General features: G+C 43.8%; 1 protein-coding gene across 1 annotated transcript in view; it reads left to right on the top strand.

Moving 5' to 3' along the window:
* The window catches only part of LOC147729355 (astacin-like metalloendopeptidase), a 49,699-nt gene that overhangs the window by 5,417 nt on the left and 16,779 nt on the right, over positions 1-27,503 (top strand). Inside the window, exons 4-8 of the mRNA XM_086959627.1 lie at positions 7,818-7,955; positions 8,064-8,181; positions 10,732-10,907; positions 20,545-20,626; positions 27,068-27,195. Coding sequence (XP_086815753.1) covers positions 7,818-7,955; positions 8,064-8,181; positions 10,732-10,907; positions 20,545-20,626; positions 27,068-27,195 — 642 coding nt within the window. The remainder of the gene's footprint in view (positions 1-7,817; positions 7,956-8,063; positions 8,182-10,731; positions 10,908-20,544; positions 20,627-27,067; positions 27,196-27,503) is intronic.

The following is a 27,503-nucleotide window of genomic DNA, read 5'->3' as shown; positions in this document are numbered from 1 at the left end:
TGTCAGACAGTAGTCTGACTGCTGCGTTCTGCACCAATTGCTGCTTGTACACATGTTGTTTCTGTGCATTAGGATAAAGGCTGTTGCAGTAATCCAAGCAGGGCAGAACTAGAGCTGTGACAACCGTCCTGAGGTTGCTGTCTGAGAGGAAGAGCTTGATTTTTTTAAGTATCCTTAGAACCATAAAACAGGCAGAGGTTACCTGATTCACTTCGTCCCCCATGGTAAGTTTATTGTCCACCATGACTTTCAGATTCTTGGCTTTCGGAGAGGGTGTAGGACAGACTCCCAGCCCTTCCCTCCACCAATCCGGTGTCCAAACCTGGGGATTGTTGCCAAACTGTAACACCTCCGTTTTTGCTGAATTTAGCTTTAAACAATTAGATGCCATCCAGATGGAAATAGAGCACATATACTTCTGAAACCTGTCACTCACTTCTCTTTCCGCTCCCTGCGCCAGTGACAACACAATCTGATTGTCGTCCGCATACGAGGTAAGCTGAAACCCAAATGACCGGATGATGGTGGCCAGGGGGCCACATAGATATTAAAGAGTGTAGGTCTCAAAGAGGAGCCTGTGGCACCCAGGAGGGGAGTGAGAAAGGGTCAGAAATGCTCCCCTCCAGATCCACCGTCTGGGACCTATCAGTCAGAAACAAGTAAAACAGTTTCTGTGGTACACCCTTGATTCCGATTTCCGAGAGCCGATTCAGCAGGACCCCCATGGTGGACTGTATCAAAGGCCGCGGATAGGTCCAGGAGGATTAAGATGGTGTTTCCTCCTCTATCCACGGCCTCTCTGATTTCCTCAGTAGATTTGATCAATGCTAGCTCCGTACTGTGATACGTTCTAAACTCGAACTGTGAGGAGTCTAAAGAGTTGTTATCCAAAATGAGTTGTCTATTCATTTCTTTCTCCAGTACTTTCGCTGGCAGGGGGAGTCTGGAAATCGGGCGATAGTTGTTTGGTTCTTTGGGGTCCAGCAATTTGCTTCTTCAGCAGGGGAAGCACAAATGCCTTTTTTCAATCTCTGGGAAATATTCCGGTCTGAAAAATCGGATTTAGTAGGGGGGGTCAGAGCTTCTCCAATAGTATCAGGAATGGACTTAAGGATTCTAGGGGGGCAAGGGTCACTGGGAGCACCTGATTTTATAGTGAGTAACAATTTGATCTGGTCAGTCTTCTCAATGGAAGTAAAGTCATCCAGGGCGCCCTTGCTGGTCGGTGGACCCCCCTGATACCTTGGGACTAGAATCAATCTGTTCACTCGAGATCTGGCCAATCAGGGAGGAATAAATGATTTCATCTTTGGTTCTAAAATGATCCACTATCTTGTTGCATAGTTCTACCGTGCCCTGTTTATTAGGGGCAGTGACCGTGGCAAGTTTACAAAACGTTCCAAACAACTCTTTGGAATTTGATTCCGCCCGAGTTATTTGCTGGGAGAAGTACTCCTTCTTAGCTTCGAAAAGAGGTAGCTTATAGTTGGCAATACAGGATCTATACTTTTCCTTCCTCCCGGCAGAGTAGGATCTCCGCCAGTCAATCTCTACTAATTTACAAGCACGTTTTTTTGCCTTGAGCTCATCCGAATACCAAGGTGCAGTGGGCCAGACCCGTTTAGGGACCCATTTCTTAATAGGGACACTATCCAGTTGTTCCACGTCCAGCTTACCCCAGGATCTGGTACCTATCTCAATTCCCACGGGTTGGGCCAACCATGGCTTAATTTCATCTTGATCGCTGAGTGATCTGACTATTGCTGTCTTCCTTCAAAATATATTGACTACCCTTGTCACTCAGTGGTATCCTGGTCAGGAATACAACTTGCTGCTGCTTCCTACTGATCCAGCCAAAGCCTAAGAGTTTCTGCATAGTGATATGATAAAAAATGATGGGGCCCCCTGCAGAACGTGATTAGGGGCCCCTGAACCTTCAGTATCTCACAGAATGTCATATGCTTTGGGGTGAATAGTGGCTTCCTGAAAGCTTGGTGGCCCCAAGAAGAGTTGGGGCTGCAGTTGCTTGCGTCTCACCCTTGACCCTGCAACTGACCCTCGAACAGTACTCTTTGTTGTCTTCTGCCGGCACATGCACTTATGGGAATGGTTGATCTTCTCAACATCAGCCAGTTTCTGTGCACCTATGGATAGGTTTTTGATTCAAAAAGCTTTATGAAACAAATGATTGTCACAGACCCCCGGATTCAATCCCCAGCCGGCACGCCGATTCAGTAAGGACCCGTACCCCACACCAGGCCGATCGCTGATGCCCCCGTTGCTTTGATTTACCTGTCCCCTGGCAGATGCGGCACTCTTCACCATTCCTGATTGACTCCCAATTTCCAAGTTGATACAATCGGATTCACAGTGTCCCCAAGCTGATGGGGCACCCCCGCAGTTCCTGATTGATTCCTGTCCTTCCACGTGTCATTGCTAACTTTAGAGCACTGCCTAAACAAGACAACCCAGTCCTGATGACGATCCCGAGTCGTGTGGATCGAAACGCCGTCGACTCAACAGCTCATTACTAGGCGCACCTTCAATGTGGCTCAATACAAATTACAAAATCATTGTATCTAGTGATGTCACTGCGTCACAATACTTGAGCCACTCACTGTACATTATTTGCACTATTGTTCACTGTGCGCCGTCCACGCTGTTCAACCTATCACTTGCGTCGCCACGTCCTCCACAGAAACGTTTTTGAGCACCAAGTGCTATATGGTTGTCATAGAATTTTCTCTATACAGTGCTGCTTTAACTGTATATGCCCGACCACAAATATAATGTTTCTAAATATATGATGATTTACAATCTTCTTTCAACTAAATAGTGGTCTCCTTATTTCTGTCAGTGTAATGCTTGCTGCATATATGCTTATTTGACTTTTACTGTTATCTGTTGGGATATTATTCTTGTATCTACTGTCAATAGAACCAGGCACAAGACCATAGCAGGAAAAAAACACAAATATCATGTGGGGCATCGAGTGGTGGCTGGAGAGAAGTGTAAAGCCAAAGGGGATGATGGACGGAGTGTTGAACATTGCAAACACTCACCCCCAGTCAACTTATCTGGGTTTAATCCTTCATAATTTGTTAGCTCACTCCGCCACCCTAGTTCAGACATGGTCATATGCAAATCAGCCTGACCCTGTGCCTTATGGGAACAATCCAGCCCGAACTGCCAAGCTATGTCTTCACTGGACCGAAAACAGGCATCCTGGGACCGGTTTCTGGCTATTCAGCCGTCATCAGCCAGTCTAGCTTGAATCCAGTGGCAAAGTGAGCAAGGGACCCACGTATGGGCATAGCTTGCCAATGTAGGGCGAACAAAGCAAAACCAAAGGTGATGATGCACGGAGTGTTGAACATTGAAGCACTCACCCCCAGTCAACTGATCTGGGTTTAATCCCTCATCATCCTTTACCTCACTCCTCTACCCCAGTTCAGACATTGCCATATGCAAATCAGTCTGATCCTGTGCTTCATGGGAACAGTCCAGCCAAACTTCCAAGCCATGTCTTCCCTGGTCCGTAAACAATAATCCTGGCACCGGTTTCGGGCTAATCAGCTGTCATCAGCCAGGCTAGCTTGAATCCAGTGGCAAAGTGAGAAAGGGACCCACTTCTGGGCATACCCTACCAACTTAGGGCAAAGAAAGCAAAACCAAAGGGAGAGAAGTGTAGGCAGAATAGTAGTGGTTTTCATGGAGCACAGAATTAGCTTAATAAAGGTGAGTTTTTAGTTCTGTGGTAAAGGAGGCGAAGTCTTAGGCCACCATGAGCTACGTTGGTTGCCAATCACGAGCAAGTTGGCTTTTAAAGCACTCTTTATGGCGCATTAAACCCTGCATGGAGTGGGTCAGGCCTATCTGAGGGAAAAAAATGTCATGGCACAGCCCCAGCAGAAACCTGTGTTCTATCTGCTCTAAAATCATTGCAGCTCCTAAGATCCGTAGAGTGTCCTGGTAAGGCGGACATTTTGGTCATGCTACTTCCATTTTTTGGAACCAAATGCCTTTTTATTTAAGGTCACATGCAAATCTGATGAACTTCAGAAGGCATTTAAAAACATGCCTTTTTCCGTCACTGGATTAAACAATTCCTGTAGTGCTAATGTGGTCTTTTCCAATTTGTAAGAAGAGCGGACACAGAGCCAAGACACCTTAGGGTATACGCAGCGCTTTCCAAATGTAAATCAAATCAAAATCAAACCAGGACGCAGGTGCTACATTCTCATGTTTTATCAAGCGAGTGGCTGACATAGTGTCTACATTGCTTTAAAGTGTGACGTCTCCAGAGGTAGGAGGTTGATTCTAAAGCATGATTGGCTGTTACTGCTGCCCATCAGTGTTTTGGCGAACTGGTAAACTACTTTCTATGCAAGAATACCAACTCTTAAAAATTCCCTTGATACAACTGTCACTTTACTGTGTTGGACAGGTTCTTCCAAGAACAGTACACCACACGAGTGAAGCTTCCCCTTTTTCAGAACACCAAAGAAACCTTACATCACAGCAGTAGTCACCTCTGATCTTGAGCCTGTGTTACATATAGGGCACACTGTCCTTGTTTGCACCACAGTGCACCTTTAAGCAGGCATGCCAGATGCAAACAGGGACACTGTGTCCTAGGACAATAAATATGCTGCCCCCAGGGCAGCCGCAAATTTGTGCTGCAATGAGTGCAGCGCATTCAGTAACAAACAGATCAGCTGGTTCAAAACTGCTCTGTGTTTCAGACACAACCATCTGCATTTTGAAGAGGGGTTAGAGATCCCCCTGTAGGTGGGTGAAGTGAGTCACTGTCCTGCAGGAGGGGTGTGGGGGTGCATGTGGCCCCCTTTTTCCCACTCCCAGAGGGCTGCCCACAGGGGAGACACTGACAGTGCACCACATTAAGGGCATGCATGCCTGTGGGCCCGCATCAGGTAATACGACACGGGCACAGAGGCGAATTGATTCCCTCAATGCCTCTATGCAATGAGGGAACATCCTCTAAAGATAGCACTTTAGCAACTGAACCAGTGGTTTTAGTATTACAGATATCTGCAACCCCTTCTGTAATACCATAGTGCCCCGGAGGTGCAAACACTGGGTGCACATTCTGTTGCATTCCAGGGTAACTATGGGCAATGCAGCCCCAGGTCTCCCACTAGCAAGAGAGATAAAAAGGCAATAAAACAGAAATTTCACACCATTCTTCATTTCGCAGAACATCTCATGAGTAGCCTTAGCCTATTTTAACCCTCCCGTACATCCTTTAGGCCTGTAGGTGTATATTCTGTTGGAGGTGTAGCTCTGACTATTGGCCAGATCCTTTATACCTTCCATTATTAGGGCGTGTGTATGGGGCAGGTGCTCGCATGAGTGTACAAATGTCGGGCGGTTGGATTTCTATTTATATTCCAGGGATACCGCCTGTCACTGTTTGATTCTCCTCCCTGAGTGAGCAGCTTGACTGCTTCATCCTCCACTAGATGTGCCCTGAGTAAGTATGGGCGGAAAATCCGTTCCGCTCGCGGATTTTGCGGATTTTCGGTAAATTCGCAATCCGCGAGATTCGCGAATTTCCCGCAAAATCCGCAAATCCGCGAGCAGCGGATTTTATGGCTTACTCGCACTGTTCGCGTGAGTTTGCGGCTTCCCAGTTCAACTTCGCGCCCCGCGAATAAGCGCTAAATTGCAGAAATACGATCTTAGCAAAACTGAAACTACTTACCAGGTTCAAAAGTTCAAGCTCATCATTAGTAGCCATTTCCTGTAGTGCTTCCTGAGGGGCCCCTCCAGAGTTCAGTTGCCTACTTGCAACTATTATGTGACCCTGCTCTGACCCTCAGAATAGTCACACATATGCCACAAAGGTCCTGAATTACAGCTAAGGGAGACAAGCAGGAGCCAGGCTGGAAGTTCAAATCCAGTGACACATTAATCAGCCCCTAATTCATTATTGTCAGTTGGGGCAGGGCAGGTGTTGTAACTAATTTTGCAACAATGAAAGCACTTAGCAAGTGCAAAAGATCACTAATCAGGAAGCACTAAGGAAGCAGGTGCCAGCTAAAAAAATATTCTGTGACACATTAATCAGCCCCAAATTAATTCAGGTCACTTGAGGCAGGGAAGGTGTGCTTTGCTTTGCCACAATAATGTACACTGGACAACCAGAGGGTGCTGTGATGAAACAGAGGGTGGCATGGGTGAGCCAGAGGGTGGCATGGGTGAACCAGAGAGTGGCAGTGGTGACAGAGGGTGGCAGTGATGAAGAAGAGTGTCCCAAACAGGCTGGACACGTAGAAACAACAAGTTCGCAAAACTTGCGACCCGACAGGTAAGTTCGCGTTTGCGAAATTGTACAAAAACCCTCGCGACCTGGCAGAAACCCGCGCGAACACACAAAAAAAAAATCTGCAAAATCGCGAGAATTCGTGGATTTTGCGGATTGCGAGTTCGCAAATCCGCAAAATTTGCGAACGCGAGATTCGCAAAATTCGCCCATGGTTAGCCCTGAGTGTGCCTCATACATTTCTGGGTCTAGAGGTAGAGGGTGCGGTGAAGCATATGTTTCCATATTGTCACTGCCTTTGGCTACATCTTTCATCCAATTGTCTACTTTGGAAATAGTGCCCCCTAGCAATTCACGACAATTCTGCATTCAGCCAGTGATGGAGCAATCACGGTAAAACATTTAACCCAGCGTGGAATCAGTTTAACATGACCTAATAGAGCAGTTAATGGCTACAAACCGTGTAATATGGTTCACATGATCCTACACCCTTTTACAAAGATATGGGCATGGGAACTGGCCAAGTGAATAAACCCTGCATGAACTGCCTGACACCGCAGGCAGGTATGGTGTCCTGCTGGACCAGGTGTAAATTATTCATGATGCAGCTGGAAGCAGTTTATGTCTATTAATATGGGAGACCTTCTTGGTTTGCATACAACAATATTTCCATTTTATATCATTCAACACCTCACATGCCTGTCTACTGTGAGTGGAACCATTTTCTCTATCTGCTGTGAACATTGTGCATAATTCAGAAACCCATGGTGTAGGATCTGGGGATCTGATTACCCGGGTGAATGGTCTGAATTGCAGCAGCTCCTACAAGAACCCTGAAATACTTTCCCAGATAGTGTATTAGTCTAATGTGAGAAATTTTCGCTCAACATACAAGTAGCTCAGAGTTGTCACTCGGGCTCTGTACAAAGCCCTCACCACCATGTGTTCTTTGGTGAATGGGAGGAAGGGGTTTATGCCAGGGTATTGTGGGCAGTAAGTACCTGAGTCCAAAGATTTGCTCAGTGCACACCGCCTGTGCCTTCAATTTTCAATTTGCAGAAAACCAAGGCATAATACCACCATCCATATGCACACTACCTCTTTACCTCCTTCTTTAAGAGACAAACCTCACTGCTTTCCTACTTGTCCCTGTTTTTTCTGTCTTTATCTTTGTGCTTATTTCCCCTTTTTGTGTTTCACTCTCTCTTGCTCTGAATCAAAGTCTTTTGTGGAAAATAGGTGCCAGCCCGTACAAAGGCACTAGTGACATAGTGAAAGATAGCAGTAATTACAGCATAGTGGCCACTCAGGGCCCGGGCTCCAATGACATGGTACCTGCTGCACTAATGCTTCACTCATGGAAGGCTGGGTTTTTGTTGTTTCATCGTAGATTGTTTGCTATTGCTTGATGACTTGATCTCCAGAATGCTGCAGATTTCTTCATCCCACTTGCCCTGTACCTCTATCCTTCTGCTAGATGTAACTAGAGGAGCTTTAATTCTATCACTCAGTGCATCTACTCTCATTCCAGAAAGCAAACAGCTCCTGCATGCCGGAGACATTGCTGTGAAACCTGGCCGCAGTGCCATGATATGTAAGGACAACAGCTGCTTTTGGCCCAAATCCAGCGATGGGACTGTTAAAGTGCCCTACACTCTCAGCGGTTACAGTGAGTATCTGCTGTGGTGGTGGAGGTTGTACCTGGAAGAAGTAGTTCCACTGCTTGGTCTATCTGCCCTCATTTCTCCCTTCTAACAAACTCTCCATTCTTCTACAGGTGATACCGATGCCGCTAGCATCACTGATGCTATCTCAGAATTTACAGCAATGACCTGTATCCGCTTTGTGGACCGCACCACGGAAACGGACTACCTCCAGATTGCACCGGGAGATGGGTAAAGACAGGACCTGCTTCTGGGTCACCCCTATTAATACATCATCAGTTTGTAGCCGCTATCTCACCTGGGTGATCCAGCGCTCTCAGTCCTCTTATCTAACATTGTTACCATGGGGTAATTAAAACGAAGGTTCAATATTAGAGTATCATTAATGGTGGTGGGTCCTAGGTCCAGGAGGCACCAGTGTGTGATTCTGGACATACCCAATCAACACTTTTCACAAAAAACTCTTGTTATAGCGCAGTCTTAGCTTACACACCACGAGTCCCAAATCGTTGGCATTCCACTATTACATGGATGCCCAAGGTCTGCCTCTTATCAAAGTCCATGGAAGAATGGATACATTGATTAATCATAGATATAGATCTGGAAAGCAGTGTAGATAGAAACAAGCCCTGGTTCCTAGGATAGATTTGCAGTGTCTGCCTGTCCATAACTAGGTTGGTGAGCTGTTTAAGAGTGATAGGTAAGGTGGTAGATATTGACACCACAGCTTATCCTGTAGACACAGGGTTTGTCATCATTCCCCTGCTTGCTTTGATGGACCCATAAGTAGCTTAGTGATGCTTAGTGGTATACATATCAAAGAGCATTGGTAGTCACAGTTAATTCTAAAAAGAGAAAAACACAGGCTTCTGCAAAATTGTGTCTGTATTCATGAAAAAAGAATAAGGGGCATATTTATGGGCCCCCTAGCACTGCTCTTGCACTACGCAGAGTGGTGTAGGAGTGACGCAATAGACAAATTAGATTTCTGATGCTAAGCAAGGCTATGTTGAGTGGCCATGAGTAGGTTCATAAATCTTGGCTAAGGCAAAGCAGAACAAATTGTTGAGCTGCATTGCTGTGAGCAGGGAGGAGTTTCAATGGACCTTGCATGGGTGTTCCCACACAATGTCCATGGATTTTGAAGCATTCAAAAATTTACAAGAGGTTTTAAACCTGGTAATGCACCAAAAATCTACACCTCCCCAGCTTAGGTGTAACAAGGAGAAATATGTTTATAAACATTCTGCATCATACATAGAAAGAGGAAAAAACCTCAGGGGATTCTTTTTGTGCAAAAAGGTGCTGCTTATTTCCAAAAACAATCCTCCGTACAGCGCAGGTACCCTTGCACCATGGTTCACTGGTGCCTGTGTTGCCGCTAGGCAGCCAAATGGGTGCCAGTGCCAAAGAAAATGTGGGAATGTGCTGTATTAACTTTAATACTGTGCCTTCCTGCCCTCTCAGTGCTGCACAGCAAGGTAATTTGCTGCACTGCACTGCGTGTCTTGGCCACAAACATGGCCCTACCTCCATAGGATTTCATGCAGAGGAAAGCAATGTTATTTTCCATAAATAGCATCTAATAAATGCAAGGTCAGTAGCCACATGGCAGGTAAAAGCTTCAGCAGGGCCTTCTGACTTGTAGACATCCAAGAGGAAGGTGGCCACACTCAGCTCCACCCACATCGGCAGGGACCATTCAGGTCCACTGGGATCCATGTCCACAAAGTGTCCAGGGGGATGCAAGACAGCTCCAGCTTCTACTCGCAAAGTCGGGCAATAGACAGGCCGTTCACTGACAGTCTGTGTTACTGCAAAGGCCATCCTCTCACACTGCATTTATAGGTCTCTGTTTAGGTGCAGATGTGAATGGGGAGGGCTGCTACACTTTCCATGTGGCTGCTCTAGTGGGAAGCTTTGTGATTTCCCTTCAGTCTCTGAAACAAAGAGCAGCAGATGAAGAAGTAGTGGGAGTTGGGGGTGGAGTCCTCTGTGTAAGAATGTCAGGTTCAATCTTAAAACTGACATTGTTAAAGAAGAAATATTTGTGGTTGGCTATGTGTCACCCTACCAATATGTGCCCAAGTAGTGTTCATGAAGCATTTACTGGGGCCACACATTCCAATGATCAGTCATCATTATAATAAGTTATGTCCATAATGTTCACAATCTTTAAAAACAAGTCTCAAGCCCCGGCCCCTTAACTTATGTGACCAATAGATTGCTACCCTGGGAAGAACTGTGTACCCAAAAATAAAGCGACAGCACAACACAAGCCAGAACATGCACAAAGAAGGCAAATATACAGGATGCTGAGACTAATGGAGAGGTTGTCTCCTCTTCCTAGAACGTGCATAAGGGTGATCATAAGGAACATGGAGAAAAAAAAATTAATAATAATAATTTTTTGATTTGTAGAGCGCATGGCTGCCCGAAAGCGTCCCAGCGCTTGCTTAGGGAACCCCTGCGAGATAATCCATTACTGGGCATCCCCAAGGTGAAAACCAGGCATCCCGCTGCGAGGGGCCGTTGTGGGAGAAGGGACCCTACAATGTGCCAAATAAACAAAAAGGCAGAGAATCTTTGTGGACAAAAGTAAAAAGTATCAGAAATTGCACAACTGTTGTGGTGGGTCCGACTTTCATCCTTCTTCTGATACTGTTGTCTCGGGGGCATCTAGTATTCTGTGTTGCTGAGACTACTCTCTCAATGAGGTCACTGTTCTCCGGTTTCAAGAGTTCTCAGAACTGTCTCTCTTTTACTCCATGTCTGTCCCAGCTGCTGGTCTTTCATGGGAAGAACTCGCGGACCCCAATCTGTATCACTGGGAGTTGGTTGCCTATCAAGAGGAAGCATCCAGCATGAGCTCAACCATGCCTTGGGCTTTCACCATGAGCAGAGCCGCAGCGACCGTGATGACTACGTGAAGATCATGACAGAGTTTATTTCAAATGGTAAAGTAACTCTCCACTCTGACCAATCACTGCTACTGGACAGAGAGAGCTGTTTCTGTTGTTGATTGGATCATGTTATTAACTAACATTTTCAGTTAGAGAGTGATGCAAGGATCACAAACAGCCAACAAAGCGAAATTCTCCTATGTGAAGTAATTATGACATTATTGGCCTAAGTCAGGTAAAGGTCAATGACTGTAAACCAGACTGCTTAATGCATGGCATAATAGAGGGGAGTTACAAGTTGCACTCTTTTATCTCAGAACCCACCCTAGAGTCAGTGTCCTGTGCACCTGATGTGGGTCCTGTCCATTTACTGATCTCTGAAATCAGATCCACTCCTGTGTATCTGTACGAACAGAAAGGCATAAGAGGCAACAGTGTGAACTCTGTGCATCTGTAATGTTTGACTACAACATCAGGCACCAACCTGGCCACTGTGTATTTAGACTTACTGGCAGACAACAAGGAGATAGAAGTACATCTATACATATGCTAATGAGCAAGATTTGACTCCTATGTGAGTGTCGTCCAAAGCTATGAATGAGTCTCCCACAAACCAGAGTGATCTCTGAGCATTTCTGTTTAGTGCATGGTGTGTCAGATGCTATTGTGACTTCTATGCACCTCTGTTTGCTGAATGACATGTTGGGAGCCAGTGTGATAAATGCAGCAGCAAAGACCACTATTTCTGTGAAAAAATAAGAAAAGCCAGATCAACAACACAAAAAAGACATGAATGACTCCAGCTATCCCATATGCCTCTATTCTCAAGGACACAGGTTTCAATCTCGTCTTGATCGCCAGTCTGACTGACATCCTCAGTGCATTCAAGGCTACTTCGATTAAGGCAGCACCCCTTCAGAGAGAACTCCTCATACCTCTTATCAATACAGTCAATGCCTCCTCAGCTACTAAACATTTCCGGAGAGCCTCATACTAGGACACATCCTCTCACTGCTAAACAAACCTATCCTAGGCCCACACAACCTTACCAACTACTATCCTATGACTCACTTCCATTTTATTGGAAAGACCATCCTAAATGTTGTCACCCTACAACTTCAAGAGCAGATAACCAATAACAGCCTCTTACACTGTTTCTAATCCAAATTCAGATCTCGTTGCAGCATAGAAACAGCTACTATGCAAAGTTAATACCAATATTCACACCTCTCAAGACACACATGGTCTTTGCTGATACAATCTTTCAATGGTTCATCCCCTACCTCACCAACCTCAAGGAACCATCTGAATGACACAACCTCTCCTTTATAATCTCATCACAGGATAACATTCAAAGACTCAGATCTTGATTCAAGCTCATTCAGAAATAGATGTTCCTCAACTAACCAGAAGTCACCCCAACTATGACAGCAACCAAAGGCTGAAGCCTGGTGCAATACTGGCTAACAGAGATGAAGCTTCACAGCTCCTCCCCAGCAGATAACTAATGTGAACTCAAGCTTGACAGTAACCTTTCTTCAAATTAATGTATTGCCAAGAAAACAAAGAAAGTGTTGAAATAGCATTCACTCTTGAAAAAAGGGAACTCTACTTACCCTTACTGAAAACCAAGTCAACACTTTAAGTACTATTTGTATAACACTTTGATGGAGCCAAAGCCCTATTCAGAGATGACTCCAGACTGGCTGGCTCACCTGAAAGGCATCCCACATGCTGCAGCTCACCTGATCAAAGTCCTGAGGAAATTTGATCAAATCACCCTTCAGTAAGGAAATTTGCTCGCTCTTTCTACAGTTCTATATTCTGTTTAATACCAAGGAATGCCAAAACGTGTTAACCCCCTCTAGGCAAGTGTTTCGAGGCTAACACGGTGTGCATCATGACCCATCTGCAGGGCTTCAAATTCTGACAATGTTCATTAACAATTGATAGCTCCATGGCTTAATCTTGATAACAAATTTAATTATAAATTAAAAAGGCATTTGTATAGTAAACATATACTCCAAGGAGTGTCTCAGCACTGGCAGTGTAAAGGAAATCTGACATCTGCAAAAAAAAATGTGGTTGTATTATTTCTTTTTCTGAAACAGCCACATTTGAAGAAAAAAATCCTAAAAACAGGGAGCTTTTAAATGGACTGGAGTTCTTTCAGGAGGTTATTCCAGGTCTTTGGGCAAGGAAGAAAAGCAATCTTCTGCCTGTTTCTGCAAGGCAAATCACCACTTTCCCATAGAAAGCTTTAAGTGCCAGGACCATATTTGAAATAAATCCTCTTTTTGACAGGCAACCAGTGTAGTGCCTTCAACTGAGGAGTCGAGCAAGTTCTAGGAGCCAAAATATGAATTACTCTAGCTGCCTCATTTTGTACTACTTGTAGGTGACTGAGCAAGTAATCTGGAAGGCCCCAGTAAAGAGCATTTCCATCATTAAGCCACAAAGTTATCTGAGCTTGAGTCACTGTTTTCCTAGTCTCTAATGACAGCAAAAGGAATCATTTCTTTAGGGGGCGTGGGATCCCAAAACAGGAGTCCACCAATTACTAGATTTTTGGTTGGAAAGAAAGGGCACTATCCATATTGATTTACCAATGTTGTACTTACTTTTGTTGTACGACCCCAGAGAGGAGTATCGTATGGTTACCAGATTCTCCATATTGCAGCGGAGATGTCCCAGAGGAACAGCATCTCAGTTTTATCAGGGTTACATTTAAGTTGGTGAAGTCATAACTAGTTGAACCCATTGTAAAAATAATATTTAATTGCCTTTCCATCACATTCCGTTCCCTTTTCACAGGAAAAAAGCAGATGAGTGTCGTCTTCGTATGATATTACTTTCACCTCCAGAGCTTCTGCCAGAACAGCTAGGGGAGTTAGATATGCGGTAAATATTGTGGGACTCAGTGCTGATCCCTGAGGCACTCCTACAGATAGTTCTTCTTGAATAGGGGCAGCATATGGAGGGATTCATACCTCTTCACTCCTGTTGTTTAGGAATGAGGGAAGCCACTTCAAGACTAGACCATCGAATCCAATATCCTGAATGTGGGTCAGTACTCTTTCCTTTGGCACAATATTGAAGGCTGCGTATGAATACAGCAGTATCGGGGCATCCTTGCCCCCCTTGTCTAGCGTGTCTTTAATGTGTTCAGTTATTTCTAGGAAGGCTGTTTCTGTGCTACAGTTAGCTCTAAAATAAAACTAACTTGGGTGGAGGAGATTACAATTCTCCAGGTAACTTGAAATGTGCTAGCTAGCATGCTTCTCTAAGCTTTTAGAGAATACTGAAACAAGTGAGATTGGCCTGTATATAGTATGAACTTTAGAGTCGGCCGTGGGCTTTTTCAGTAGAGAAAGAATATTTGCATGTTTCCATTTACGAGCATTGTGCCAATCATTGATGATTCGTTTAACCCCCTTCCCTGCTCATGACGAGCTCAGCTCGTCATGCAGTACACTGGTTGTGTGCTTATGACGAGCTGAGCTCGTCATGAACAATGGGATTCAAGGGAGTTCAGCATCCGGGATGAATTGCCTTAGGATTCAAGGTGTTAAAACTTTGTTCAATACCTTGTTAATGGTCAGAACTACTTCGGCCAGAAGGCTGTGGGGTCACTGATCCACAGGAGCCCTGACTTAAGTTCCTCTCAAAGATCCTAAATCGAAATCCGAGGGAGAAAGACAAGCGTGGTCATCATCTGAGTTTTCCTGAGTCTGTGTAAATCTGCCACTACAATGGTGCTATCTGCTAGCTGATTGGTGTTTACTAAAAAAAAAAAGCTTTGACTGTAGTTATTTTCTTGGGGAAATACTCTTCCAGCTGGTTACACCATTCGCCTAAAGCATGTAGATGATTGATTATCGCCTGTCAATTAAGAAATGATTTTACGATTTTCAAAATTTCTTTTCCTTTTACAGAAATTATTTTTCTCTATTCCTTCCTGGAGATAGCATTCCTTTAATGCTTGTCTCTAGGTGTCCTTATCCAACACCTTATCATTTTTTTGCCACTTTCTTTCAAGGCATTTACAGTGTTTTTTGCAGGACCTCAGGTTCTCATTGAACCAGGGGGGATGATTTTTTGGCTAGAGAGGATTGTGTGTTGATGATAGGTACTAAGGGCCATAATAATCTAATCTAATCTAATTTTACTGATGCCTAAATACCACATTTTACCGATTCGGTATTTAGGAATCGGTAAATTGAATGTAGGTAATAATTCTGTAAATTTTACTGATTCGGTAATATTCGATATTACCGATTTGGTAAATACTGAATCAGTAATAGGGGGAGCATATTGAAGGGTGGCCGGGTTGCACCCCTGAATCGTGCATGAGTGCACATGTGGCACACATACATGCCCTAAGGGCATGTATGTCTTCCACATGGCACCTTGAAAAAAGCTAATTATTGCTTTTTCAAAGTTATTCGGTATTTATCACCAACTTGTAGTTGGTGGTAAATAACGAATCCTGAATGCAAAAATGCGCTCACTTGAGTGCCTCCAACATAGCATTTATGGATTGGGTAATTTACTGATTCCTTAAAATAAGGAATCAGTAGTTTACCGATTCCATAAAATAAGAAATCAGTAAATTACCGAATCCTTAAAACCTGCCTCCTACATCAGAAAATGCTAAATATCAGCCGGTAACAGGATAATTACTGATTTTCGTCCGTTACCGACCAGTATTTAGCTACCTACATATGGCCCTTGGTCATTAATATTTTTGCAGATTCAGTCTTCAGTGCGCTCTGCATCTGATTCAGGATTTTCAGACAAAGCAGAGGGGCTCGCTTCTAGAGCACTGCAAAATCTACCGGTGAAATTTTGTGAAAAGTTCTAGTCGTGGTTTTTGTTGCTTTCAAGCACAGCTGGTTATTCATGAGTTCCTCCCAACTGAATTTGATCAAGTAGTATTCCGTCCAGGCCATTAGTAATGGGTCAGCTGTTACAGTTATCATATTCGAAAAAATGTGATCTAGTCAATCAATCAATCAGATGTTTTTTAAGCGTGACTTCTCACCCATAAGGGTCTCAAGCTGCTGGGGGTGGGGGGTGTAGGTACCAGTCCATCAAGGAGGGGGTCTGTCGAATAGCCATGTTTTGAGGCTTCTCGTTAAGATCGGGAGTGATGTTGTATGTCTGAGGCTGAGCGGTAGCTCGTTCCAGGCACTGGCTGCGAGGAAGTAGAAGGAGAGGCCTCCCGATCTGGTCTTTCTGGTGCGGGGGAAAATAGCATAGGAGAGCAGGGCTGGTCGTAGGGTTTTTTGGGATGCGTGGAATTTGAGTCGGCTATTCAGGTATGCTGGTCCAGTGTCATGGAGGGCCTTGTGTGCATGGGTGAGAATCTTGAAGGTGATTCGAGTCTCGATGGGGAGCCAGTGGAGTGTGTGTAGGTGCTGGGAGATATGGCAGTGTCTTAATAGGTTGAGGACCTGTCTTGCAGCGGCATTTTGGATGCTTTGTAGCTTGTGGGGGAGGATGATATTTATTCCGGCGTAGAGTGCATTGTCGTAGTCAAGTCTGCTGCTGACGACATGAAGTGAGCATATTTCAGGGACTGCAAGGCTAATGCCTTATTCAAGCATCCCATAAACTGTTCGGTTTGTCCTGGGGGTCTCTATTTAAGGGCCCCTGCTACTGATTGCTGTGGAGATGGCAAACAGCAGAAGCCTAGACATTCCACATCTTCAACTTCATCTATCGGAATTGACGCACACTCATATTTACTCAAATGTAACGGCTACCCCTTCTTCTCCCCACTTGTCACAATCTTTCCTGAGAATTTTACAGCCCCTAAGGGATGGCATTAGCTATTGTTGGGCTCGAGAACTCAGTAGGCCAAGTTTCTGTAAGAAACATAAGGTCTGGCTTTTTATCCTCAAGTAACAGAGCAACATACAATTTGTGTTTCTGCACTGAACATACATTGAGAAGAACCGCTGAATTCTCATCAGTTCTTAACCCCCTCTAGGCATGTTGGTAGTGGACTTACTCGTGTTTGGAGCTTCCGTGGTCCAACTGCAGATAGTGCAGAGGAGATCATTCCTCAAAATGGAGGGCAGACAGTGTGGCCTGCAGGGTTAATTAGAGGCTAGGCTGTGCATAAGAGAGTTGGTATGAGTGATTTGAGGCAGGTGTTCTGCTTAAAAACTGGCACAGTAGCTGGCGCTGGTCGCTTCCGGGATTCTGACAGGTGTAGATGGGCTTGCCATAGGTGCGCCTTTGGCGCCCAGCTGTGTGCGTCCACTCCGTGTCCGCACAGTGCTTCTCCTTAAGTACCAATGTCAAGGGACCACAGAGCGCACTGCTCAAAATGGCACCTGTTGATGTTCCAAAAGAGAAAAAATGGATGCCACCATTCGAAAGATGCCCCGGAGTTTGTAGCTGCTCCCACCTGAACCCTTCCAATTCAATTCAAGACCGTTCAATGTGCAAATGATTAGCAGAATTGCAAGGTGTTCTGTTTTTTCACAATTTTAAAACAAGTTGAAACACGATGTGCAAATCAATAATAGAAGGGCCCAGGTTTCTATTACTTCACAGTTTTTAAAAACAGGTTAAAAAATCATGAAACGAAAAAAGAATTTGGCAGAGGAAAGGCGGTGAGCCTTTACTGCATCCACGCAGCGCCTCTCTTTAAGTACCAGAGTCGAGAGAATGTAGAGCGCCCTTCTTAAATTGGCACCTCTTGATATCCCAAAAGAGGAAAATGGCTGCTACCTAACAAAAGATTCTCCAGAATTTATAGCTGCTCCTATGTTTCTGAATCTCTTCAAATTCAATTTAAGACCGTTCTATGTGCAAATGATTAGTAGAATTGCCCAGCATTCTGGTTTTTCACAATTTTAGAAATAGGTAAAACACGATGTGCAAATGAATAATAGAAGCGCCATGATATGGATGCAATGGCTATGATAATAGTAAGATAGTTTCTCCATCAATAATTTTCCGAAACGTACATATCCATAATAACGAATCAATTAGGGGATGCCGGAGCTCGTAATAGTATCTTTCTGCATTCAGCGCTTTAATGGATTCCCCCCAATAATTTCTGGTGGTGGTGGATTTTTATGATATTTAGGCGCTGAACCCGAGCCAATGGGTGTTGGGGGTAGTAAAATACTCCAGTGACATAGTGGTGAAGTGAGAAGGTGTAAATGTGTCTGGAGGCATAGAAGACAGGGGGGAGAGTGTCAGGGGAGCTGATAAGCCAGGATTTGACCTTTAGGGAGTAGAGACCATCCAGGGTATGACAGTTGTGCTACAGTTTGTGGAGGAACAAAGGGTTAACAAAGGGTTATAAAAATGTGTACATCACGAGCATATCAGTGGTATGAGAAGCTGAATGAGAAGATGATCCCAAATGGAGGGAATAAAGATGTCCCAAGCCTGGACCTTTGGTATGCAGAAAGACTGACTGATCAGGGCAGTGATGCTAAAAAAAACAGGAGACTGAGAACAATCAGAGATATGTAGATCACATTTCAGTGTAATTACCCAGGGTGCCTAGGTGGGATAGGAACACAAGCAAGATTTCTGGCTGATCATGTAAAACACTGCCGAGAAGACTAGGAGAATGAGGATGGTGGAAAAGTGTTTATGATGGTGAGAAGTAAGGAAGTATGAGACATGTGTAAGGGCTGTTTCCTGGGAGCAAAGTTGAGGAAAGCAGGGGGCAATGTATTATGTAGTGTTAAAAACAAGAGTTAATGGTTGAGACAAGGCAGTCCCTCAGGGTTTTATAGAACAAAGGGAATGCTGTTGGGATCAAGTTTTAGCAATTTTAGAGGCAATAGAATAGCCAAATATTTAAATTATTCTGCATATGGCCCATAGAGGTTTGGGTGGTAAACGGTATGGAAAGACCGATTAAGACACTAATTGCCTTTGGGCTCTGGTTCTTTTGGTTAGAATGAGAACAAGTTAGCCATAACACCCATTAGGTTTGCCAAATGGAGTTTGCAGATTGGTTCTGTAGCAGATGTTGGGGTAAAAGAGTCAAGTTAGATCACATGAGTGGTGAAGAGTGCTGTATGGGCAGAGTGCAGAAGTGAGAAGGAAACCACCTGGTTCTTATAGTAGAAAGTTTGCAAGAAAGTTAGGGTTCTGTTTCCCTAGCAGTGAGACTGAACTGATGTGCATTACTCAATGAGGAGAGATGATTGTTGGACCTCTTTATTTTGTCACCAAAAAAGCTTTATTCCACTATACAAGTCATAAAGCACATACAGATAAAAGTTTAAAAAAAGGTTTAAAAAGATCAACAATGCAAAAATTAGAATCTGTATTAAAACATTTGGGTAAAGAAGCAATCAGAGCTTTCATTATCAGACATTACATAATGCAAACAGTCTCGTGCACCCTAGCAGACGCGGTGGGCCGCACAAGTCCTGATGTGCCCACATGCACCTCTTCAGTCTTAAAGGATTTCATCATGAGCATTTACCAGCCCTGATTATAACGAATGTACCACATCCATCTCAAAAATGTTGCCACCGGGATTGCATAGCTAGGTGATGGATCAAAGCAAAGGAATCGCAGGGCTATGTTGTGTGATCTTGTGCCCAGATTATTACAAAAGTGGGCCAGCCAAGCTTTGCACGGGCTAGCGTTTGCAGGGCAGGCAAAAAGCACATGTGAATATGAGTCTATATATTTGGCGCACACATGACATTTGATGTCCCCGGTGGGTAACCATTTGGATGAAAAACACTTCAGGGGCAAAGTTCCTGATCTAAATTGGAAGTCGAGTTTTCGATCCAAAGGCTTTTTAATAATATCCCATTATTGCTCTAGACTCGGACATGGTTTTGTCTTGGAGAAAGAGCCCAGAGAATGAAGTGGGGTCATAGTGCTTAAATTCTTCATGTGCAATCATTTCCCAGTAGGTTTCTTTAAGGCTTTTTTTTACGGGAATGTTGAGGTAGAAGGGGAATACCACAAGTGTGATAAGCCCATTTTATAGATCAAACTTCTCAGATCTTGCAACCACCTAATTTTGTGAAAGCGATCAAGATTAATGATATCCCCATAAGCCCTCTGTATATACTGCCAGTTCCTGAGTGCACCATAATCTTTGCCAGAATAGAATTGGCCATAACCTGGCTAAATCCTTCAGGGCTTCCTTACCTAGGTAATTCATTAGGGGGAAGTTGGGTGTCCTCTGTGGCAAACTAGTAATCACATGAAAAAATACATTCTCGGCTAGTGTTACCTGGTTCAGATTTTCTAAACCCCACAGCTCAGCCTCATAGAGGACTGTACTCACGACACGTTGTAAATTTCAAGTGACAAGCTAACGGGCTTTGTCAGGGAAGTTTTAACTTCCTTTCCAAGGGTGCCAGCTAACTGCTGGTGCTTTATTGCCATAACTTCAATATGTGACTTCCATCTCATATCCTTTTGGAGTTTGATGCCCAGATAAACCAAAAGCATCAACCTTCTCCAGGGGGAGCCCATCCATCATCATTTTCCCTTTGAACGATCTCTGCTGGTTGAATGCCATAAACTTGGTCTTAGCGGCATTCATTTTAAGACCTCTCAGAAGACAAAACTCTTCGTAGCGATGGAGGGCATGCTGCAATCCTCTCTTTAAATGTGATCCAGTGGTCTTGCAAGAGTACTGTGTTTGTCAGCCCTGTCTCTTTTTATCTCTTCCTCACTGCAGGAAATCTGGTCAACTTTAATAAAGAGAACACCAATAACCTGGGCCTGGAATATGACTTGTCCTCTATCATGCACTACGGAAGGTGAGTCTGAGATATCCCTGCTGATAGCCATAAGGGACCTTGAGATGTTGCTGCCAGCAGTTGAAGGAAGGGTCTACTGGCTGTTTCCTCGTGCTTTTCAACCTGACAAATTTAGTTCATGTTCTCTGTCTCACAATTTGGACTGCCAGCTAGTGGTTCGAGACACACTGTAAGCTGTCCCAAGGAGTCCTAAATGCTCACTTACAAAATACAATCACACATTGAAAAACAGAGTGATCTGATTGGTTAAGAAACATTTTTTCTTGTTGCTCTTTTTGGTCTCTCAGGATGGGTAAAAGTGCCACAGAACAGAGCAATCTGTCAGAAAGGGAAGATGAAGAATAACATTGTAGCCACAATTACAGGACACAGGGATTCAGTTTGCATGTCCTGAACTGTGTAAAAAAGGAGGAGCAAGGAAGGGGGGGGCAGGGAAGGGACACCCTCAACCCCTGGCACTTCTGAGGGGACTCAGAGAAAATTCCCCCCACGCCCAAGTGCCATTTTGTTTTCGTGCCACATTTCCCCTGCTACTCTTGTGGGACTTATGTGCAGCCCAGTGAAGTCATCAATGATGTAATTTGCGATGTCATTAGTGATTTCATTAATTATTTTAGTTAACACGCCATCATTGATGTAATATATGAGGTCATAAGCAGTAAATGGTGGGTGCAAGTTATAGTTGGCTCAATAAACTATAACTGGTAAATTTCAGTGATTTGTTTAATTTTTTTTTTAGGGTTTATAGTTTAACAATACCTTTTTATAATTCCACTTTAACTGTAAAAATACTTTTATTTGATCTGTTAAAAATCATAAAAAAGAGTGGAACATACCACCATGATGTAAACGTCATAATTCAGATATAGAATTAAAATTACATTAAAACATTTTTAGTTGTCGTAACCCTTGTGTGGGATGGAACCAAAGAGCAGCAGATTATTATAACAGAAATGTAAACATGTCCATGATTTCTGTTGAAATTAAAGTGCTAATGCCAAAGGAATGGGGAGGGAGCAAAGTTTAAAACTGCCATGAATAATTTTCTATCAAGTTTCTTAAGTCACTATAGTTTCATATCCTGGAACATTTACTGGTAAGATCATATTTATGCCTAGGGCTTGTCATAGAAAGGGGCTTTGGAAGAAAGGGAGTACAGAAACTGGTCTGAAAAAGACTTAGGCCGGCTACTTTATACCCTACTGCCAAGTTCCTATTTTTAAGGTTTTGTGCTGTTTCTTTCTTTTCTAGTTCTTGTGCTGCTAGGGACAAACTAAAAATTTGACAGTGTTACAAGACAGTTGAACTGAAGAACCGCTGGGGCATTTCATGAATGCCGCTCTGCAAGTCCCAATTTGAGTTGCTCCTAGGATTGGACTTAAAAGTGACGTCCTTAGGTTATGAAGAGCCGGACAGATGCACAATAGATGTAGTAGTGACGCCGCTCCGTTGCCACAGAGGCGGCAGTCTAGGGATAGCCAGGTCTGTAGCCATTTTAGGTTGAGATCTTTATTTGAAAACTAACCCAATCTCAGTAAGGTCAATTTCCGCTTGTAGTGGTCTCTGAAGCATTCTTGCAGATTGGGATGTAGTTTCATATGCTTATAGGATAGGATCACCAACCATGCATGACTATTACCGGCAAATATGGTTTTATCAGTTTGAAACAATAATTTTTTTATTGATTTGTTTGTGATTTTTTTAAATACAGGGTATGACATGGGAGTTTGCCAGGCTTCCTCCAGATTTAGCGTTAGAAGCGCTCGTTTTAAAATTTGGCATATAGAATTTTTGTTCCTTGATTGTGTTTCTACCTCCTCCCAACAGTGATGGGCAAGCGTGGTGTCTTCCGCAGCCCTCATACGCTATTAATATTTGGCCAGGACATCTTGTCTAGCCTGCGTCTGGTTCGTTAATCCATATTCCAGGCGTATCTGCAACTGAGAGATGTGTTGTGGGATTAGAAACAGTTTTTTATAAAATCTGGACTGGGCTAGATTTAGCATTTGGGAGTCCTTAGTATTCAGCATTTCCGAGCCATATGTTATCAATGGCAGAGATTTTACAGCCACTACCTTTAGGAGATGGTTTGTTGAGCTGCCATTAGGCTTCTCTGTAAAGTTTTGAAAGTAAAGCATAATTGTTTAGTTTTTGTGTTGGCATGGTCTAGGTGTTGTTTGAAACTTAAATGGCGATCTAAAAGAACCCCCATATATTTATATACTTCTACCTGGGATAAAATACTTACGTTTATCCTCCAGATGAATTTGGGGCGTTTTTTATGAGTGCTGGAAAAACATTAAACATTCGATTTTTTTGGATTGATTATCAGTTGTTCTTTTGAAATGTATATTGCTAGTTGAGAGATCAGGTGCTGTAGACCAAGCGGAGTTTGAGATAGTAACACGATGTTGTCCGCATATTTCAGACTTGCTATTGGTGTCTTTCCCAATTTGGGGTGGTCTCCATGAATGAGACTAAGGTTGTTTTCTAAATTAGCCGTGTAGAGGTTGAAAAGACACGGCGCCAGAACGCATCCTTGCTTTAGCCCATTTTTTGTTGGAAATTTCTTGGTTAAACTCAGGCCAGCCCCTTTTTTTATCTGAAACTATCCACTTTAACTGTGTTTTTTTTCAGTGAATTTCTACAGATTTTTAAATGTCATCTAAAATCTTATTACCTACCCTAACTATAACCTTTGGTATAAGTGAATATGCACACATCTATATATATGCATGGGAAATCTATGTATGGGATAGGGGGTTTTAGTAAATGGTTCTGGTAACATTTTCAAACCACAAGAACGTAGGGTGGAGTGGTAATGTCAAATGAACCTTGAATTTGAGTATTCCACTATCGAAATAATTACAAAAATGTAAGTTTATTTGCACAGTTGCCTTAAATAACGTATGCTATTGGGCAGATTTATTTTCCCTGACAATATGTATATACTTTGCAAAAACAGTATTATTTAACACCATATGACAGATGGTAATGGTGTAATGTTCCAGTCCATTTATTTTTGAATATTGCATTGCTGTTTTTCAGTATAAAAATCAATGTTTAATCTATCTATCTATCTATCTATCTATCTATCTATCTATCTATCTATCTATCTATCTATCTATCTATCTATCTATCTATCAATCTGGGGAGAGCCCGGAGTGGCAAAGTAAGAATGGCTCAGGAGAGCAGCTGCCTAGTCAACATGGCGGCTGGGCACCCGCTACAGATAGTTCCGCTCCGCTTCCAAAAGACATCTTTTACCTGGCAGCTGGCGGGGACGACAATGCGGCGATGGCTCCTCTGGTAATTTGGAGACCGGCAGTTTGCTGGCACACAGCGAAGAGGAGGTAGCGGTGGCTGGAGGACATCGCGGGGCTGCGCCTCTGCCAATGCAAAATGGCAGTCTCCTTTGAGTCACGGCCCGGAGATGATGGGAACCCCCAGGAGGAGCATAGAGCACCGGTTGCCAGCGGATGATCGTGGTGCGAGAGACGGAGCCCCAGTGACTGCGATCATTGCGGGAGTGAACCTGTAAGCATCTGTGACCTCCTTGAGCCCAGGTGATAGCAACCGCCCCCACCCCAGCAATGCGATGGCACCTACGCACTGCACCACAGAGGATTCCCCTGCTCAGTAGGCACAATAGGGATATAGACTGCCTGGGGGGACATTGTGGGATCCTGGGGTGCACCAGATGAAGTGGGATCCCAAGAGGGACCTGCCTGATCCCATGCCTGACCTAAAGATTGTGCCCTGGGTCCTAGTCACCAGCACACTCTGAGAGATCTGTTTACCTCAGTGCTCTTTACCAACGGGGCAACCCGCTGCCGAAGAGTTCCTGAGAATCAGGTGGCCTACTCACAGAATAGGGGGGAGTCTGAGTCCGGTAGCCCTCAAAGCTATCCATATGACAATACGGCCCATCCTCTCCAAAGCAGGAGACACGTGCGTGAAAGGAGAAGTGTGGGGCTGGGAGCTGACCATATGCCCCCCAGAAAGTGCAAACCAACAAGGTATCCAGCTACTTTGGGGCCTCCAACACAGGGGACAGTCAGAAGCCAGAGCGCAATCAGGAGGCGGGAGCCTCGGTGAGGCTGCCATTTCGTTCGATGTAAGGACAATGCCAGGCAAGATGGCCAGACAGCCGCAGCTCGAGGGTGCTCTTCAGCCTCCAACTAGTGCCTCATCAGGCACGAACCAAAGCTCCGAGTGGCGAGAGTAATGCCTTGCAGTACTAGTTATGGCCGACCTGCCTCTCTGGAGACTCTGCCACCCTTGAGGCCTCACGCCCTGCGGAGCCCCACAGGCTCCCCTAGGAATGCAACAGAACCGGTGACTGCACAGAGTACGGCTCATCCGGTGAGTTCAGCTGCGCTTTCTCCTGTGCTCCCCCTTTACAACTGGAGGCCTTGCTGCTCCCTACCCTACCATGTCACCCCCAGTGGGACTTCTTTTACATCAACCCTCGTAGCTAATGTATCTATTAAAATCTGTTTTTACTGAATGTTGAGACCTGAGAAAAATGGCTGATGCCCGGTGGAGTTGCTAGACAACTAATGAGGAGATTGGCCCTGGTTTTCCCCCTCGACCATCACCTACCCAGCCGGACATTGGACACAGTTCTTCCTCGTCTCACTGTTAAGGCTCCTTCTTCCCCTCCTTTCCCATAAATTCTCTCAACCTCGTTGTTTATTTACTGTACCTTACTAGGCTATTGTAACTGTTGTAATTGGTAGCGCAATGTTCCTCTGTTATAGCGTTATGATATCTCCGGGTCTAGCCAGCACTACATAATCCTTTTTGATGTACCCTGTAATGCAACAATTCTCTGGTTAAGCACTCTGATACCTCCAGGCCTAGACAGCGTTATATAACTTCCAAAAATCAAATTAACTGAAAATTGGTTTTCCTGAACGCTGAGACCTGAGCAACATGGCTGATGACCGGTGGATCTGCTACACAGCTAATGAGGAGATTGGCCTTGTTTTCCACCTTGACTGTCACCAACCCAGCCAGACTTTGGGCACAATTCCTCTTTGTTTCCCCGCTATTACTCCTTCCTCCCCTCCCTCCTACGAAGTCTTGAAACATTGTTTATGTGTACTGTATATTACTATGCTCTGGTATCTGATGTATATTTTAACGCAACGATCCTGAATGTAAAGCGCTCTGATACCCTCTTGGGTAAAGTTTGCGCTATATAAAACTTTATAAATAAATAAATAACATCTATCTATCTATCATATATATATATATATATATATATATATATGAATATATACATTTATATATATTATGCACACACACATACTATATGTACAGTGGAACATTACTCCCTTGCCTTATGTCACATGGTGTTAAATAACACTGTTGTTCCATTTGCCCTCACAGGGGCTGTACTTCAGAATGCCCTTTTCCTAAATTAGCAGGTTAAAATTATGGAGAGCTAATCCAGAATGTGTACCATTTCAACTGGGCTGCAATATGTCCATAGAGAATGGGAATCAAGCAGGGGAGGGAAGAGAGAGATCGGTCTTAGAGCAGGACACATAAGGATGTGTGTCAAGGAAGAAACAGGCATAGCAGCAAAGATGTATTTTATTAATTTGCAGAACTGTGTGATATATTGGCACTACAGAACATTAGAATCCAATACATTTTACAACAAGCAGGAAAACTCGTTTCTATTTGCTATGCCAGGCAGAAACAGCTTCACAATTTGATATCTATATATCACTTTTGGATATGGAACTATGCAGAAATTCAATAAGAACTTTTCTGTGAGTCACATTCAAATATTAGTAGAAGAGTATTTAGTCTGTGGAGCATCTTACTGATATTAAAGTGAACCCATGTTTGTGAACTCAACTGTCTATGAGGCCAGAGGCCTGAGTGCTACCCAAAACTGTCCAAAATCGATGTATTTGTGAAAAAGGCAATGTTCAGGTAAAAAACATCCCACCAGTCAAGATGTCGAAACATGGATTAACTATAAATGTTATGTATTTTAACAAGGCTCAAAATAAATGGTGTTATAACCGCATTTGAAAACTTAGGATATTTGGAGCCAAAGATTCTGCAGAAATGTTTGAAATGTAGAAAGTTCAGATCTGTTTTTCTTTGAACCAGGATTTCTTAAAGACTGATCTATTAGGGTGTATTAGGTCCAGACTCCAGGCCTGGACAGGAAGAGGACAACAAGTCTGCTTGGTGCTTGGTGCTAGTAGGATTACGTTTTTATCTTAGTTAGACAGTAGACGAACGTCATGTTGGATGTGTTCAAGTCAGTAAAGAATAGAAGCTTGCAAAAAGCTTGATTTTTCTACATAAATCACAATAAACTACACGCAAGCCTATAGCAGATCACCAGCATGCATACTGAATCTACATAATGTGACGCTGAGGGTATAGTGATTGTGCCTTTATTTCCCCCAGGTATGCATTCACTAAGACCAGCGGACAGGCAACAATAGTTTCCTTAAAAAACCCTAATGCAGACATGGGGCAAACAGTTGGTCTCAGCAACTTGGATCTTGCTAAAATCAACCGGCTATATAACTGTGGTAAGTAGCAGTTTTCTGTGATTAAATTGCATATTTGTGATTTGCTCAATATTCTTCTTCACCTATGGCATCCCAGGGTCATTCCTACTGCTCCGGGGTGGTATCCACCCATCCCGGAGATTAAATAAATACCAGCATTCTCATTTACTATGCCTCACTACCATCATAGATCAGCATCATTCCCTTTATGTGATTTCTGTATCCTCTTCTCTTTGTAGTCACACCTTAACTAAACATTCTCTATGCCTTCTAATCTCATCTAAACATCCTCTGCTGCAAGTAATTTAATATCACTTCCTTTCATGTGA

The sequence above is a fragment of the Lissotriton vulgaris genome, chromosome 2_2, assembly GCF_964263255.1.
Source record: "Lissotriton vulgaris chromosome 2_2, aLisVul1.2, whole genome shotgun sequence".
Taxonomy (NCBI): Eukaryota; Metazoa; Chordata; class Amphibia; order Caudata; family Salamandridae; genus Lissotriton; species Lissotriton vulgaris.
This window is presented reverse-complemented; position numbering and strand designations above follow the sequence as displayed.